Source organism: Ostrea edulis, chromosome 5 (genome assembly GCF_947568905.1).
Source record: "Ostrea edulis chromosome 5, xbOstEdul1.1, whole genome shotgun sequence".
Taxonomy (NCBI): Eukaryota; Metazoa; Mollusca; class Bivalvia; order Ostreida; family Ostreidae; genus Ostrea; species Ostrea edulis.
The window spans coordinates 49,306,527-49,325,498 of NC_079168.1; the positions used below are offsets into that span (position 1 = coordinate 49,306,527).

At 34.4% G+C, this 18,972-nt stretch overlaps 1 protein-coding gene across 25 annotated transcripts in view; it reads right to left on the reverse strand.

The window, feature by feature from the left end:
- LOC125649252 (kinesin light chain-like) overlaps positions 1 to 18,972 on the reverse strand; it is a 48,600-nt gene that overhangs the window by 28,688 nt on the left and 940 nt on the right. For 13 of the 25 annotated variants that reach the window (XM_056164702.1, XM_048876615.2, XM_056164701.1 and 10 more), the window contains exons 1-2: positions 7,293 to 7,618; positions 5,542 to 5,785 (exon numbers count right to left, since the gene is read on the reverse strand). In XM_056164702.1, the coding sequence (XP_056020677.1) occupies positions 5,542 to 5,785; positions 7,293 to 7,417 (369 nt within the window). In that variant the 5' untranslated portion in view covers positions 7,418 to 7,618. Of the gene's footprint in view, positions 1 to 1,133; positions 4,897 to 5,541; positions 5,786 to 7,292; positions 7,619 to 14,809; positions 14,880 to 18,972 lie in introns of those variants that run through there. The other 12 variants (XM_056164706.1, XM_056164707.1, XM_056164708.1 and 9 more) reach the window with 2 other exon arrangements.

Sequence of the window (18,972 nt, forward strand, 5' to 3'; positions counted from 1 at the left end):
ATTTGATTAAATTTGCACTTTTCATTGAAATAACATATCACAATACATATGATATGGTCATAATGTATTGCAATATACTGTAATACATCTCAACCATATTGTTACACACATAACAGCAATTACATGTGGAAAAGGTAGGTTGTTGAACTACAATACCTGGGAAACTCCTAATGAATATTCATAGATCTGATTTCACTTGTGAAATTATGCAGAAACAAGAGATGTAAGATATAGCTAGGTAGCCTTAACAATTGAAACAAGAGTACCAGAAACTGTACATAAAACGCCCGTGAAAAGCTTATGTAGGTTGTTTTTATCAAGCCATGATTTGTAGAAGTTTACTTAAGGTAATATCAGCCATCATCAGGCTGTAACATACTTTCTTTGCATTGTATGAATAAAAGGTCCTAGCTTAAAAACTGTGACAGTAGGTAGATGTACAAATTCTGTGTTTTAAAAACAATCCCCATAACAACCTGCAAATATTTTAAACATTAAACAGAATTTTAAAATTGTTGAGAATCAAAATCCTTCAACTATGCACATCTTCAAGTTGTTTACAAAGGCCCTAGCTTTAAAACTGTGAAAACAGTTAAAGGACAAACCATGTACTTTCTATGAAATATTTCCTCGGTTGACAATGGTTTTCTTGGGGTGAAAATTTTCAATGTTACCCTCATTTACATGCAATATTTATATAATATCACCCGTTGTCAAGTAAAGCTACCCGTTGCTAGATACTATCATCCTGGCCATGGAGTGCATGCTTTATATCAAATCTGACAAAGTTCAACAACCTGTAACTTTCTCAAAAATTGAAAAAAAAAAAAAAAAAAATCATTGCCACATGCACATTTTCAATATCCATAAAAACACTTTGTAAAACAAGATGGTCCTCACTTGAAAATTGTGGGAGGAATTAACTGAACAAATTATGTACCCTCAGTATAACAAAGGGGCAAAACTGCTACTGCAAGTGGTCAAAATGGAATAAAATTGCAACATGATCTAAATTGACCCACAAAGAAGCTATATACAGTCAAAACTGCCATAGCGACCCACTGTATTAAGCGACTCACTGTCGTATGTGACCATAACAAGTTCCCCCCAAGACGTTACTCTATATATTGTACCTGTATTAAACGACCACCTGTCTGACGCGACCAACGACCATGATTTTTACAACCTTTTCGTGTATTTTCACGAAATTTTACCTCTATTTAACGACTGTACATTTTTCAATTACAACGTGATTACTACTTTCGATTTCGGTTGAGTCGACTCTTCTGGGAATTATTATACCTAAGCTGTCAACATGCAGTGTCGTGTGTGGTTAATTAATAAAACCCGAGTTGATGTTTATTTAACAAAATCAAGGATCAGGAAATCAAGGCCGGTGTATTTGAAGGTGTGAATTTCGACAAACTTTAAGAAGTGCCGGGCCGGGTAGGCTAGATCGGAAATGAAAATCTACCACTTGTTATACCATTATGTTCAACAGAGTAAAAATTTGCCCCATTGTGATATAAATCAGGTAAATATTGTGCTTAGGACTGAAATTTTAAACGGAGTATTGGCAGTTTTTCCTGCATGAGATACTTGAGGTTTCCAGAATAATGACCGGAACTAGCGGCTCACTTCGACATGTTGTCCCGAGTATTTGACACGTCCGAGTTCAAGAAAATTGCCTGCATTAGTTCTAAGCTTAAAAGATTTGCTGTGTATGTACAATGGATATTGTGATTTATTTAATGTTTCTCAAATTGAATAAAATTTTTCCAGCATGTATTGTACAAAAGGAGACGCAACACTTCACCATTTGCTTTCTTACCACAAGCATTGCATTTTTTAGTTACACTGTACAAGTAGGCTATACATAAATACCCTTTACAACAAAGTGTTTATAAGTTTTAGAAAATTTACATGCAGTTCATAAATAATTTTTAAATCTCATGTGAATGTGTAATATGAAATGCATGCAAAGTTTATCATTCTTAAATAGATTAAATGTAATTTTTGATGAATAAAAATTATGATACAGCACATCATATTCTAGATTTTTAACTACAGTGTATTATTAATTTTATTTTACAACTATTAAAACCGTACTTGATATTCTTAATGATAAATTCCAAATGCATGTAGTCATTTTCTCCATTGTACAAATTATTTACGATATTTTATCCATTAACTGCGGAAAATAGGCAACCTGTATTAAGAGACCACCTGTCATATGTGACCTTTTTTCCATTCTCCGTTGGAAGGTCTCTTAATACAGGTTTGACTGTAGTAAGTATTAGCTTGACGTGTGACAGAGAAATTATATTAGAAACAGACAACTCCAAACAGACATACAGACATTGCTGTACCATAATCTGTCCAGTCTAAAGATGGGTGTAGAATGAAAAATGGCATTAAGTTACCGAATTTAATTATTAAGCTGCACTTAATCATTTGTAAACCAAATAGATTTCCATAGTCCAAACTGATTGCATAGCATTAGACGGAATGTATTGATCAGTGAACTCATCAACCCCATACACTCATTAATACAAAAATCACCCACTGTAGGCCATTCACATTCTGATATGGCTACCTGGATTAAGAATAAATGGGCAAACTATAGTTGATTATACTTGTAACTTACAACTATTTTACAGTAACATATTGCAGTCTATCCTCTATTTTTGTGAACTTAATATTAACTGGTGTAAATACTAATAGACATATCAAAATGTATTACTGCATATTGATTTATTTTCCTGTCATCTGGTACAATACAGAGATCTAGACTTGCTCGCTGTTAATCATTACGAAAGACGTACATAATGACCCTCATTCCTCTATCTTCTTGTCGCTACTGCATCCTCCCTTTCCCTTCAAATCTGGTACATTTCTATTTGCAACCAACAAAAGTTGCAAAATGTGAGAAATAGGAAAATTTCAGATATTTGTACTTATCATACAACATCACACTTACTAAATCTTGTAGAATGTTGATTTATTTTCTGACAAGAGTACGGAGAACGATACAAAATGAGCCTATCACAAGCTTATTGTAGGGTATTTCTATAAGAATGGATTCTTCTCATATTCATTGTATGCGCTAAGATGTAATATTTTGTCTGCAACATTTATAGAATGTATATATTCTTTTTTATTACACATAGATAGTGGGTATCACAGTTCTTGATTTTTATGTCTAGGTTGTTTCAAGGTCACCTCTTCAATATATTTATAAATTGTGTATATATATATATAAAAAGTTTCATGGGCCACAATGCTCACCCGAGTCAAACTGGTCTTGCTATTCTTCATCAGAAGATTTTTTAGCCTCCTTATTCCAACAAAATATTTTGAACCCATATCATGACCCCCACCTATGCCAAGTGGGGTCATGACTTAACCAAAATCCACACAACCTAGAGATGCCCTATATTCTCCTATATTCATGCTTCATGTAAAATTTATCCCTGATACTATTCCCACTCTAACTCCATGGTCCTTTAAATTTCCCCCCTCAAAATTTCACCCATACATTCTCATGTAAAACTCTGAATCCATATTGTGACCCAAACCTACCACCAGGGCATTGATTTGAAGAAACTTGAATCTACACAACCTAAATTGGGGCCCGATCCTACCTCCATGCCAGGATTTGAATAAACTTGAATCAGAGCTACCTGATGATGCTTGCATACTAATATAACTAATCATGGCCCTGCTATTCTTGAAGAGAAGATTTTTCAAGTTTTTATTCCTATATATTTCCATGTTAAACTTTTAATGTAACTCCTACTGTGGCCTCACCCTACCCTTGAGGTACTGATTTTAACCAAATTTGAATCTGCACTACCTGAAGATGCCTGCATATTAACATGACTAATCATAGCTTAGCTGTTCATAGACTGAAGATAGTTAAAGACTTTTAATTACATATTCCCATGCAAAACTTTGATCCTCTATTGTTGCCTCATCCTATCTCCAGGCACCACAAAAGTTCAACAAACCTGACTCTGCACGACCTGAAGATGCTTGCTTATAATGGTAACAAGACTTATCAAAGCCCTCTTACTCCAGTGGTTTAAATTTCCCCCTCAACATTCACTGGCCCAAGGACTACTATTAAAGCTTGCAAAATTCACTACTCCATAACATTAAATTACTAGTCCAATTAAAAAACAAAACTGAAACTCTGTTTTATTTCATTAATGATTGAAGCATAATAGGGCATGCCATCCATGTCAGACTAACAGAAGCTTTAATTTTACATACAGTTTTTGAACATGTACATGTCTGCTTTTATCTGCAACCAATTAATCTGATACTACTGACTCTTATCTCCACTTTTATATTGTGATCCCCTGCACATGTCACCATATAAAAGCAGGAGTAAGAGTCAGAGAAATCTTGGATTAGTAACTAATGTGCTACACTTCTTTCTACTTTAAGAAGGAATAGCACACCTGAGAAATTTTATATGGATGGAAGGTGTAAGATATGTGCAATGATATTATGAATTTTCAAATTTTCAAATTTACTTTATTTTGTCAAAAAAGATCTGAACTTTTTGGAATCTACATTCTTTAAGGAGGCTTTCACACAAGTTATGTCTTTTCTGGTACAGTGGTTCTTGAGATGAAGATTTTTTTTAAAAAGACCTACATTATTTCTGATGATTTCTTGAAAAGGGTGTGCTCCTTCATTTGAACAATTTTAAATTCAAGGACGCTTTATGACAAGTATGGTTGAAATTGGCCCAGTAGTACTGGGGAAGAAATAAAAATATGTGCAATGTTTAGAGAAAGATGGATGAACAGACAGATAACACACAACAGGTGATCATAAAAGCTCTCTTGGGCTTATATTTCAGTTGAGCTTATTTTTAAAGTTTTTTCCCTATATATTCTTAAACAAAACTGTTCCCTTATTCTGGCCCCACCCTACCCCCACACAAACTTGAATCTGTACTGCCTGAGGACACTTGGATGGCTTATCAAGACTCTGTTGTTTTTGAGAAGATTTTAAATGATTTTTTTCTACATATCCCCAATTCAAAACAACAATCCCCTATTGTCGCCTCATCCTACCCCCGGGGGCCATTATTTTAAGAAAAAAATTGAACCAGCACTCTTTATGAAAGCTTTCACATCAGTTTTGTCTTTTCTGGCACAATGGGTGCTTTTTGAATTTCTTAACCCTATTTTAACAAATTGATCATTATCTCCCCTTGCAAGGTGGCATGGACTCTTAAACGAACAAGCTTGGAAGCCCTTCACCCAATGATGCTTGTGCCAAGTTTGAATCACATTGCCCAAGTGGTTCTGGAGAAGATGAACATGTGAGAAGGTTATGGACAGATAGAAAGGGACAGACAACAGGTGATCAAAAAAGCTCACTTTAGCTTATAGCTCAGGTGAGCTAATAACAATATTAACTAACTGGTAAAATAATAACAAATTTAAATATTAGTAGATATGCAGTCAGTTTAGGGATGTACTACATAAACAGTCATTCCCACCTTTGGAGTTTCAAACTCACCTGTGCTTCACTCAGACCTAATTCTATAGTTTCCAATGACTTCTTGAGGCGATTTGTCTTTTCTTCCATCAAGTTAGTGTCCTCATTTTCTCTTTTGATGGTTTTCATGGAAGAGAGAAGTCCATTGAGAATCTGATGATGTTCATTTTTCAATGTGTCCAATCCTTGCATAATAGTTTTTGTACCACTTATTATCTCCTCTTGAGATAGAGATGTCATCTTTCCGATTTCCTCGATCTTTTTACTACAACAAAAACAATAAATACATATAAAACAGCTTTCACCCTCCCTAAAATTAAATTCATAAACCCTAACGATTATCTGTCAAATGTAATTTCTGCAAGCTTTGACGTTCCTTGCATTACTAATAACACAGTGCAGAGCATAACATCATTGCATAATACTCCACTTTCTCTGCCAAAACAGACTTAATCTTCCCCTTCCTCTGGGATAAGGATACACTTTCTTCTACCATATCAATGATAACCTCTCTTATTATTCATCATACAATGGCCATTGCCAACAGCATAATGATTAACTACTATCATGCATTGTCAATGATGTCAGGTTGTCAATCTCAAAGGATGGACCTGTATGCCCATTTCACCTGAAAATATAGATGCCTGGGCCCTCATTACCGAAAAATAACTCCCACCCACAGAAAACCTTTAGAGATTTAAGTCAGAGGCTGCAAAGGCTACATTGCAAATAAATCAATATGGTATTTGAAGTTAAGGACCTTATCAGTATAATGTGTTTAGATTTCAGTCTCTGATATACATGCAGGTAAAGACACAAACAGCCTTGGCCCCGGTTCCACAATGTTGGATATATACTACAGAACACATTAGGAATATCTTATATGCGAACTGAAATTCTGTACAGTACATGCAATTCGGAACTTTCTTTCCACTTCAAAATCTTACTTGAAATGTTTGCAGTATCACAATCAAAACCATGCAAAGCAAGCAATACATTTCAGCCTTGTCAAATTACTGTGATATTGATTATCACTGTTAAAATGACAAAAAACCTGTCATTCTATCAACCTCTCTGTCTCATTACCTTCTTTCCAATACACATATAACCATGCACTTGGAAGGGAAACATTTCATGCATACTCATGGCATTAACCTACAGAATATACTTTTAATTCATCATGTTCATACAAGACATTAAACATTAATAGAAGATCTGGATCGTTCCAAAACTGCTTGTGGATAGTGATTAATATTCAATTCTAAAAAACTCAACCATCACAAATTCCAAACAACAACCTACTTGAAAATCATAAACACATAAATGGTATATTGCAATGTCATTCATGTTTTCTCTATTAGATAAACTGAAATATACCAGACATAGTTTTTACTTTTTCTCTTCATTGAGAAACAGTGAATAAGATCTATAGGATTTAGGAGTTTTCAAACGGAGTAGAAAGAGAAGGATCCAATTTCAGAATCCTTTGACAAACTGAATATAACTAATAATTTTGGTAATGCATAAAACGTTATCAATTAAGACAAAGAAGTTCAATCCCAAAAAATACAATATTTCATGTCCAAGGAATTTAGAATACCCCATGATGAAAAGAAATCTATTTATCTTGGACTTTTATACAGTCCCAGCATCCGATGACATCATCCCCATCATAATATATGCTAGCAAGGCATATTCACAACACAGTTCATATACATCATCAAAAAAACTAAAAACCCATGGATTCCCAAACATCCCTGACCCTCACTTACATTCTGTAAGCTTTTATAGTGTCCGTCTCCATTCTGTAAGGAAAATCTAATATCTCGGACACTTGTTGTTTCTCGGACAAAAATCCTCCATGATACAAGTCCTCCACAAAACTAGTCAAGTCCATTATTGTAAAGGGGTCCAAAGCTAAAGAAAGCTGCTTCAACAAGTGTCTATCCTAGTGAACATACTTCATTCCTGCCTCTAACCTCACAACAGAAATCTGGCTGTAAAGTCCACAATGACACCACTGCTTCAGATCAGAAACAACTATAATATAAAAGCATTATGCCCAGACGCAACCCCTTTCATTATTCAATATGGATTAATCCTGCACTATATACAATCAATATAGAAATTTCATTGGCTTTTCTTCCTCAGCATGTTGAAATGAGGTATTGATTTTGGTGGCTATTGATCCAGGACTAGGTCTGATACATGCACTGATGTCATCCTTCTTCATAATTTATGAATACAACATCTCTTAATGAGAAAATAACTGTGTTCTAATTTTATTATCCATATTACAGATTCTAGTTAATAGTGTAATGAACTATTGTTCCGGATTGCCAATATATACTCCATTTTATACTTTAACAGGGTTTTGTCTTTTCTTCTATAAACAGACGATTTCTAGCATTTTCCAGTCATATATTACCTGTATTTTATACTAATTTATCAATGAATTCTCTTTATAGTCCTGCAGAAAACTTCCAGAGTTGTAAAGTCACCATGTATGAGATGTTTCATTTATGCTTATGACAGGTTAATGAGTTTTGACATTCAGAGCTTTAATACTTTACAAAGGAGATAAAGTGACTGTGGAATAAGGTACCAAGAACAATATTAGTAAATGCTCCTCAATGTGTCATTTAAATGTTGAGATCACAAACACAGCACATAATAACTTCACAGCCACTATCACAAATTGCAATATATTCAATGGTGTCTGTATAAACAGAATTATTTTTTCCATTGGGTGGGTACTCTAATACAAAGTATAATTTTATTTTTCTCAACAGGGATGTGCTAGGGGAAGCGGTGGGGGACACTACGACTAGCAAGAGCTTGTAAAGCAATAGGTTTGGAATTCATGTTTTACCCAATTAAAAATCTATTGACATTTTAATGACAAGAAATCTAGCTTTCCCTGACAAATGCATCGTCGCAAGGGTGAAATAGAATGAAACAAGAACCTGTGGTTTGCGAGGATGTGACAAATGTTGCTAGCAGCAATTTAAACTAGCCTAGATGAAAATATGCTAACTGAATTAAAGGGGAAGGCACCCCCCTCCCCCCCAAAAAAAAACCATGATAAATGATAGGATTAATTATGTGATTAAATTATTAAACACTGTCATTTACGATATCAGTAAATAATACTTTATTCATAAAAGCAACAATGTGATTAGGATTGCCTTTCCCTTTCAGAAGTTTCAAAATTTACACCATATAATAATGTACATTTTAGTCTGAACACTTAGGCCCATGCAATGAGAGAATACAATGATAATAAAAATCCTTCTTGAAAGATGAGCAAGGTCTAGTTCAGAGACATGCAAAATATGAATAAAATGTTTTGCAGTGATCACTAATAATGTGGAAAATCAATCACACTAGGAAAAAACAAAAGGCCTATGGGCCACATCACTCACCTGATTCACCTTAAGCCTGCTATTGTGATTTATACAAGTTTAAAAAAAAAATCTTTATTCCCAAGAAAGTTTTTGGCTCCATATTGTGGCTCTTACCTAGCCCAAAAGGGTAACAACATCAAAAGGTCAACAAGAGGCCCATGGGTTACATCACTCACCTTAGCCACCTAGGCCCTGCCATTGTTCAAGGTCACAAGGTCAAACATCAAAGTATAAAAAAGGTCTTGCCATAAAGAGTTTATATATAAAATATGAAAGCCCTACCTTAAATAATTCAAGAGATATTAAATAGGTCAGGGATTTTTTAAAAGTAGGTTAACCTTCAAGGTCAAAAGATCAAACATTGCATCACAAGGTCTTGCCATAAAGAATCTATAACGAACAAGAAATGTATGCATCCGTGATGCAAAATTGAAAAGGTTTATATACATGCATCATTTACATGCGACTCTCAATGGCTCGAACTTCGATCTCTCAAAGTTCTCGGTCTCCTGAAGTGAAGTCATAATCCCGATTTTTTCTCTCTATATAACTAAAAAAATTTACTATCGATCACTCGAATGTTTGATCTCTCAAAGTGAAGTTGGGCCCTGTAATTTCGTTGTTTTTCATTTTCGATCTCTTGAAGTGGTAGTAGCATATACACAGTTACTCAAGCGTAAAATTATTTATGCTCGGACCTTGCCTGGATTTAGTTGAATGCCGGAGGCTAATGTAGTTGCGATAATCAGGTGTTTACATAGGTGATAAATCGCCCACGCTCTTTGTGGCGGTGGACACTTGATTATATGATTGGTCAGTTTTCACCCTACACTGGGGTCTTGTGATGATTAAAATTTGTATATAATCTGACTATGCATAAACTCTATAATTTGTTTTGACTTGACAATGAGAGAGAAAGTTTGAGACACCAATTTAGAGACAATAATTTAGAAATTTACAGACTGTTAAATTTCTCAAGTTTGTTCTTTGTGAAAAGTTACTCTAAAACATCGTTTTACTCATTTATAAGAATATTTGCTTTGTGTAAAGCGACATGAAATTGTGCTGTTTAGTTAGCGACAGTAAAGCTTTCTCGGAAATTAGTTTTGCACACCTACAGTGCTCCCTCGATATATGCAATCTATTCAATTATATTGCCAAATTTTGTTCAAGACGATTTGGACAGTAAAGCAGGTGTGGCAATGTAACAAATTCACGATTATGGACAATTCACTAAGCAGTTAAAAGAAATTCAATACCATAAAGTTTTTTGGATTCCATTCAATATAAACAATTTAGATAATCTTGAGTTTAATTCAGCAATTATTAGTAATTAACCTGACCATCTACCATGTCCAGACTGTCACACTTCACTGCACAGCTCTCAAAGTACAGGTGTAATTACTGATGGGTGTTGGGTAATTAGTATTATTATTGAGGGTAAACTATAAAATATGACCATTTGTTAGTGAAAATCAGTAGCATAATGGCATTATGCAGGATTCGTATTATAACGAGGGTGTTAACATGGGAGGAAATCTGTTCTTTAGGATTTTCAGGCAATAAGCGGGTGTGGCATTATAATGGGGGCAATATATCAAGGGAGCACTGTATCTTAGCATAATAAAAGAACAAATCCATAAACTTTAAATATTTTTTACTAATGCAAAATAAGGTTCTTTATTTTGAAATCAAATTAACTACCTGACAAATATGAAGGAAAACGTGTCAAAACAATCCTATGATCTTGCTGGTAAACATTTCCAGTTACTGTAAAATCTTAAATATATGGTCGCCCCTTCGATTTCCGAATTTCGATCTCTCAAAGTTTTATCAATGTCCTTTGAACTTCGAGTTATTGAGAGACACCTGTAAATGATTGACTGATTACATATTGTTTAACATTCCTCTCAAGAATTTTTCATTTATATGGAGACGTCACCATTGCCGGTGAAGGGCTGAAAAATTTAAGCCTATGCTCAGCGCTTACGGCCTTTGAGCAGGGAAGGTTCTTTAACACCTGCTGTAACAAGGGGACTCAGTTTTTGTGGTCTCATCTGAAGGACTGACCCATTTAGTCACCTCTTACAACAAGCAAGGGGTACTGAGGACCTATTCTAACCCAGAACCCCAAGGGATATTTAATTGACAGCAGTGGAAAAACAATTCAAGATACCGAGCAGGCAACATCTTCCTATGTCCACAGTGGATTGAGTCTGACCCTTGGCCTAGGGGTCATCTACTTCTTAGGATGTACAATTGTACCAAGTTTGGTGTCAATCAAGCAAATGATTCTTAAAATACAGAAGACAATGTATTACTATGTCCAGTTTGATCCTTGACCATGTGAACCTAAATTAATAGGGGTCATTTATTTCTTATGATTTACAAGTGTATAAAGTTTGATGTCTGCCAAGCAAAGGGTTCTCAATATCTTTCTATATCCACAGTGGATTGATCTTTGACCATGTGATCTCAAAATCAATAGGGGTCATCTACTCTTTTGGATATACAAGTGTACCAAGTTTGGTATCTGTGAAGCAAAGGGTTCTAAAGATATTAAGTAGACAGTATATTCCTGTGTCTAGTTTGACCCTTGATCTTGTGACCTCAAAATCTATAGGGGTCATCTACTTATTAAAATGTACAAAGGCCAAAGGGCATGATAGGAAATGAAAGGTATTGCCATGAAAAATTTATATACAAGATGGAAGATCTATCTTAAATAGTACAGGATATATTGAAAAGGTAAGATTTTTATGAAAAGTATGTCAAACTTCCAGGTCAAAGTAACAAGATCACACACCATTGGACCACATGAAAGGTCTTTCCATAAAGAATGTACAGTGCTCCCTCGATATATTGTCCCTCGTTATAATGCCACCCCCGCTTATTGCCTGAAAATCCTAAAGAACAGATTTCCTCCCATGTTAACACCCCCGTTATAATGCCAACCCCACATAATGCCATATGCCACTGATTTTCACCAACAAATGGTCAAATTCTACAGGGTTTACCCTTGATAATAATGCCAATTACCTAACACCCATCTGTAATCACACCTGTACTTTGATAGTGGTGTGGGGCAGGGTGGCAGATTGGACAAGGCATTCAGGTGGACAGGTTAATTACTAATAATTGCTAAATTAAACTCAAGATAATTTAAATGTTTATACAGAATGGAGTCCAAATAACTTTATGGTATAGAATTTCATTTGACTGCTCAGAGAATTGTCCGTAATGATGAATTCGTTATATTGCCACCCCCGCTTTATTGCCCAAATTCGTCTTTAACAAAAGTTGGCAATATATCGAGGGAGCACTGTATATATAAAATATGAAAAGATTTTTCTTTTATATATCAGCATATAAAACTTTGAACCCCTGCTGGGCACCCTACCCCAGGTATTATGCTTTGAACAAACTTGAATCTACCAGGAAGCTTTCATGTAAATTTCACTTTTCTGACCCTGTGTTTCTTGAGAAGATTGTTAAAAATTGTCCACAAAATATATGAGAATGTATAACTTTGATCCCCTATTATGACTCCACCCTACCCACAGGGACCATGATTTGAACAAACTTGAATCTACTTTATATCAGGAAGCTTTCATGTAAATTTCCACTTTTCTAGGCCAGTGGTTCTTGAGAAAGAAAATTTTAAAAGATTTTCCCTATATATTCGCATGTAAAAATTTGATCCTATATTGTGGCCCCATCCTACCCGTGGGGCCATGATTTTGACAAACTTGAATATTAACTATGTCAGGAAGCTTTCATGTAAATTTTAATTTTTCTGACCCAGTGGTTCATGAGAAGATGTTCCCTACACATTTGCATGTAAAACTTTGATCCAACACTACATCAGGAAGCTTTCATGCAAATTTCAGTTTTTCAAACCCAGCGGTTCTTGAGAAGATTTTTAAATGACCCCATCTTATTTTTGCATTTTTGTGATTATCTCCTCTTTGAAGGGGGCATGCCCCTTCACTTGAACAAACTTGCATCCCCTTTACCCAAGGATGCTTTATGCCAAGTTTGGTTGAAATTGGCCAGTGGTTCTGGAGAAGAAGATGAAAATGTGAAAAGTATACGACGACATTAATAGACACCGACAAACAGACAAATTTTGATAAGAATACCTCACTTGAGTCTTCGTCTCAGGTGAGCTAAAAAGTTATGGTCCAGACAAAAAATAGGTCAAAGTCAAAAGTCATCAAAAATGGTACATGACTGGCTTATCATGCTATACACACATACCGACAAGAGCACCGCAAACATTACATAATACGCCCATGTAAATGCTTACATAGGGTGTTTTTCTTACACCATAATTTGTAGAACTTTGCTTCAGGTAGTATCAGCCATCACCAGGCTGTGATATACTTTCTTTGTATAATATGAATAAAGGGTCTTAGCTTAAAACTGTGACAAGAGGTAGGTATAGACAAACCAAGAGTTTTGTGTGTAAAATATTTTGGTGACCCTGGATGATAATCTACTAATCAAGTTGAATTGGCCTAACATAATATATTTCCTCAAAATGGACGAAGTTCAACAACCCGTAATTTTTTTAAAAGTTGAAGAAAATTAAAATCCTTGCTACATGCACATCTTCCATACCCATACAAATATTCCGTAAAATAAAAAGGTCCTTACTTGAAAACTGTGGAAGGGAAAATAAAAGACAAGTCATATACTCTCATATACATATACAATATGTATTAATTCCTCACAACTGACAATAACCTGTAATTTTTCTCAAAAATTGAAGAAAATCATTAACCTTGCTACATGCACATTTTCAATACCCATATAAACACTCTGTAAAATAAGAAGGTTCTCACTTCAAAACTGTGGGAGGAGTTCACCAAAGAAATGATGTACTCTCTTTGTAATATTTCCTGAAAATGGATGAAGTTCGACATCCTGTAATTTTCTCAAATAATGAAGAAAATTAAAATCCTTGTCACATGCACATCTTCAATATCCACACACACTCTGTACAACAAGAAGGTCCTCACTTGAAAATTGTGGGAGGAGTTAACCGGACAAATTATGTACCCTCCATATAACAATAATTTTCAAATAAAGGGGTAAAACTCCTGCAAGAGAGGTCGAAAGGGATCAAAATTGCAACAGGATTTAAAGTGACCCACAAAGAAGCTACATAGCAGGTTTCAACTTGATATGTGACAGAGAAATGAAATTAGAAACAGAAAACCCCGAAAGGATGGACGTACAGACATCACTGTACAATAATATGTCCTGTCTAAAGACGAGAGTATAAAAATCAAAGGCATATATGTCAAAAGAAAAAAAAAGTTATGGCCCAGACAAACTTTGTATGAGAAGCAGAAGAAGAATTCACTCTAAAACAATACAGTGTATGTCCCTTCTGGGAAGGGGAGACATAATAAGAAATCTTAGGTAATATTTGAACCATAAGAAATGAGGTTAAAGTTCAACCATGTTCTACATATTAAATGCATATAAACTGTTTGGGGTAGTTTACATAGTTCATAAATCACAAAATCTATACAAACCATTTGAATGATTTTAAACCAAGGATATGGCTTGCTTTAAATTTTATTCCTTTCTCTAACTTGTGAAAAACTACAAACTACCTTGCAATATTCCTTCAATTTTTTATCTGAATTTCTCAAAATTTAAAATTAGATGTCTAAAACAACACTACATATTACATGTACAATTTTTACTTCTAATACTGTTTACATCAAAATGTATACTATATCTACTGGAACAGAAAATTCAATAAAACATTCTGTATAAATATATATATACCTAACATATGTTGACAGAGCATCTGTAATGTGTAATGTATTCTAAAGGAAATACTGACGGGAATAATTAGTCAATACCGTTTTTCTTCATCCATGATTCAACCTTGGTCTTTTTTTCTCTCTTTATCTATGACAGTTAACACATTCCCTAAAATGTTAATAAGCAAGCATAAGTCATTTAATGCAAAAAGAAAAAAATAAATAAACAGAAAAGCAAACAGGCTGCACACTGCAAATTTTAAGAATCATTCAATGGTAGTGATCAATCATTCAATGGCAGTGATCAATCATAAACTGATGTTGATTCGGAGGAATGGTGGTCACAAGGAAGTATATCATGCAAACTGGAAAAATAAGAAACATGCATAAACTTCCCAATATTTGGTGAGAACTTAAAACCCAATAATGTACTGTGATTTGTTTTAAGATGTTACACAAACTAAAATGTCTAACATACAAACTCTAAAAGACAGTGCATGTAGAACTCAGTAAGCTTTTCTAATTAAACATACATTTTGGAATTGTATAATTCCCTGTAATTCAGAAAAAAAACCTTTCGGCTGAAATGATACCACATGACCAATTAAAAAACATACTGCATGCTACAATGATATGTATTCCTCATGTTTTCACCAACAGAACTAAAGAAAAGTGATCTTGAAAAATAACAAACATTTATAGCATGATGATACATGTACTGGTCAATCCTATACAATTATCGACATTTTGAGGTTAATATGATGCTTTAGCTATGTGAGAACTACCATCTTCACCTGAAGGGTGAGGTGATCACTGTATTTTGAGGTTAACTCTAGCATTAATTTGACTGAAATATTTTTTAATAAATTAAAATAATTAAATGATTAAATAATATAAAACATTGAACAAGCTACAAGAGCCTATGAAACAAGCCATCTTTGTTTACAGTTAGAGTGCAAAACCAAGTCAAAGTGATCAAAGATATGACTTTTTATTGGATGACCAAAAAAAATAACCAATTGTACTAATTTGCGAATTTCCATTTCAGTTTTTGTCTGATGCTGGAAAAATCAAATGTTAATATTCATCTTTAAAGGCATGTGAAGATGAGCATAAAATTCTATTTTTGCTAGTTTTCAATGCCCTCAAAAATGCATACACTGTTGAAAGGCTTTATATATTAATATAATATATGTATTTAACATTAAACGATTTGACTAATTTGGACCCATCCTAGAGTCAAAACCCTAGGGTTGCAAAATTCACCATTTTTTTTTTTTTTTTTGTACATCCTTTTCTGCTATTCCTAAATATGCATTAAGATTTTATACTGTTTGGCCATATTAAAAAAAATTCCTAGATTCTCATCCTCATCTGGCCCGATTTTAACGCCCGCCTCGATTAAAAAAAAAACAACTTTTACTGGGAAAAAATCAACAACAAAAATCCAGAAATTTTACAGTTCTTTGGTTTAAAACTAAGTCTCAAATATAATCGGGTTTGGTTTTCAACTTGTCATTAATCTTCCGTTTTTATTCCTGCGATTGTCATTTTCTGTCAATGTGATCTTTGAAGTGGATGGCACACACAGAATGGTGTTTACAGTGTTGTGCAAAAAGCAAGGGCCAAGAGTTGTGTAGGACTTGTATGGCTGTGAGGTTAGAGATACACACACCCTACTAGAACTCTACAATGACTTTAATTCTGGGGAAATTGATAACTCTTTTCCAATTGATGACAATAACAATAACACATCGTCACAAATAAATACGGTAGCAGTAGGAAAATCAAGGGATGAAAATTTCGTGTCCTGTGACCCATAGTGTACGGTTGGTGACATTACTTCTTTTTTAGGACATTACATTCAATTCACACAAAACGCAGACGAATCAGTGTTGTCTACTCAGAGTACTATCAATGATGCATTCAGTATTTTTGTGTCAGTAGTAACAAAAGCGAATCATCTGTGGATTCATTCAAGATATGTTGCTACAATTAAGTCAAATAAACTACTGAATTAAAAAAAGATGTGCTGTTATCTGTGCAATTTAAATGTTATATGAGTGCTTAAGCCCATTTTTCATGAAATAATAAAAAATAAAAATTCCCCCCCCCCTCCCCACCACCACAATTTTTCAAAAAATTTGGATGAGAATCTAGGAATTTTTTATTATGGCCTATCGGCAAAACTAAAGAAGTACTTCAAATCATTATGATAATTTTGGCACCACCCTGAAACCGAATACTTACCCTAAAGATCATGAAAATTACAATTTTGGTAAAGACTAGATCTACCTACTCTTTCTAAATATCCATTTAGTTTCAATTTAGTATCAATAGCATTAAAGGAGATATCATTCATATGTTTCGCACATATACACTATATATGAATATAAAACCCTGTTTCTGCTGCCTACTTTCATTCATGTACCGAGTATTTGGCAAATAGATATTGTTTAAATTGAATCTGATCAAAGCATGAACATCACAAAATATGTGTATATGTAGTTGCGCTCCCTTAAACGGTAGCAATGTCAACATATTATTCTGCGTGAATAATCTTTTATCAACATTTACACCACATACCAAATTCAATTTCAACTTTCTATATCAAAGCATGATGACGGAGTGCAAACAAGTCCCCTTTGGCTCCAATGATAAACACCAAAGACAAAGTGTGTATAAAATATGTTGCCATAATTCTTTTAAAAAAGGAACCAACTCCCACTTGAATTTACATCTCATATTGGAGTCATGTGGAGTTGAACATTGTACGCTACCAGCCCTGTGGTTCACCTGCAGTAAACAGGAAGTGTTCCCCTATAGCGAGATCTTCTCACTAAAACGCGATTATTCCTCTTTAGTGAGAAAGTAAACATTACCATAAACAGGTTTTTTGGTATCTTTATTGAAAATAATGGCAAATTCCGTGCAATGCTGAATAAGTGCGACACACACTCAACATGACGCGTATTGTCTCTATAAAATTGACAACACAGTCAAGAAATTGCATATCAAAGTTGCTGTGTAAGAGGGAAGGAGGCTGAAACTCAATGCACATCATGAGTGTTTTTGTTTTGATTAATATATTTGCATTTAAGTATCAGGCATTTTAGCACTTTTCCTTCTTTTCGGGTGAAACAAGAAGAGATGCTCTGTATGGTAGCAGTTTGTTCCGTCCCACAGTCGTTCCGTCCCTAGATGGCCCGTCCCATGGTCGATTCGGCCCATTTTGCTTAGTCGATCCGGCCCCTCCAATTTTTTTTATTAAAGATATAATAAATAATTATTGCTTAAGAAAAAGTTTTAGTAACTACCGAAGTTAGACCTGTAAATAAAATTGTTTGTATCGATACAACCCTTAACTAGGAATTATAATTTTTGTTTGAAGTGCTATGGTTATGAAAATGTGTGCTCATTAATTATTGTAAAAAAAACCATCGTTATTCAACTATGTATAGCAATCAATGTAAATGTGTGTCCCATGAGTGTCCCATGTCCACTGATCATTGTGAAAACACCTCAGTGAAAACAGTTTTTATAACTGCATTGTTCTGCAACCTTTGATCATTAATTTCGAGCTTACAGTAACCTAACTATTAGAATTTTTTTCCCCAGAAGTTCAAAGAATTGCTCACGAGACATTTTTTATGATAAACAGTCTCAAGAAGATTAATATACATTACATGTGATCAAGGTTAATTAGTCTGCAATCAAGCCATAAATACCATAGAGCATATTAAAGGATGGCTACCTGATGACAGAAGATGTCAGCAGCACACAAACCATGAAGATGAAATACGAAGATGAATACGGAAGTTCCGAGTTCCCCAAGAGTTAGTTCTCTTTGTCGAAATCTTCTGTAAATTATGGCGTAAAATATGATGACAGTGGGTACATTTGCTAATTACTATCGTTGTATTATTTCTTAAAAGATGATATCCAGAGTTTCTGAGACCATCCTATCTCAGGGGAAAGGCAACTTTAGTGAGTTTATGAGTATTGGATAACAAAATGGCTCAAACAAATACTGTTAATTGCCATCTTTCTTTGATAAAAGCGTCACTCATGTAGAAGAGGAAACGAATAATGATTTAATAGCCAATTTGATGATCTTATTCAATCAGATTATGCTTGATATGGCCAGAATATACATACCAGTGATTGATATAAACAAAAGTTACGCTTTTATTACATTAATCGTACGTAATCATTATGTACAATGCCAGTCTACGATATAATGTATACATAGTGTACCCACC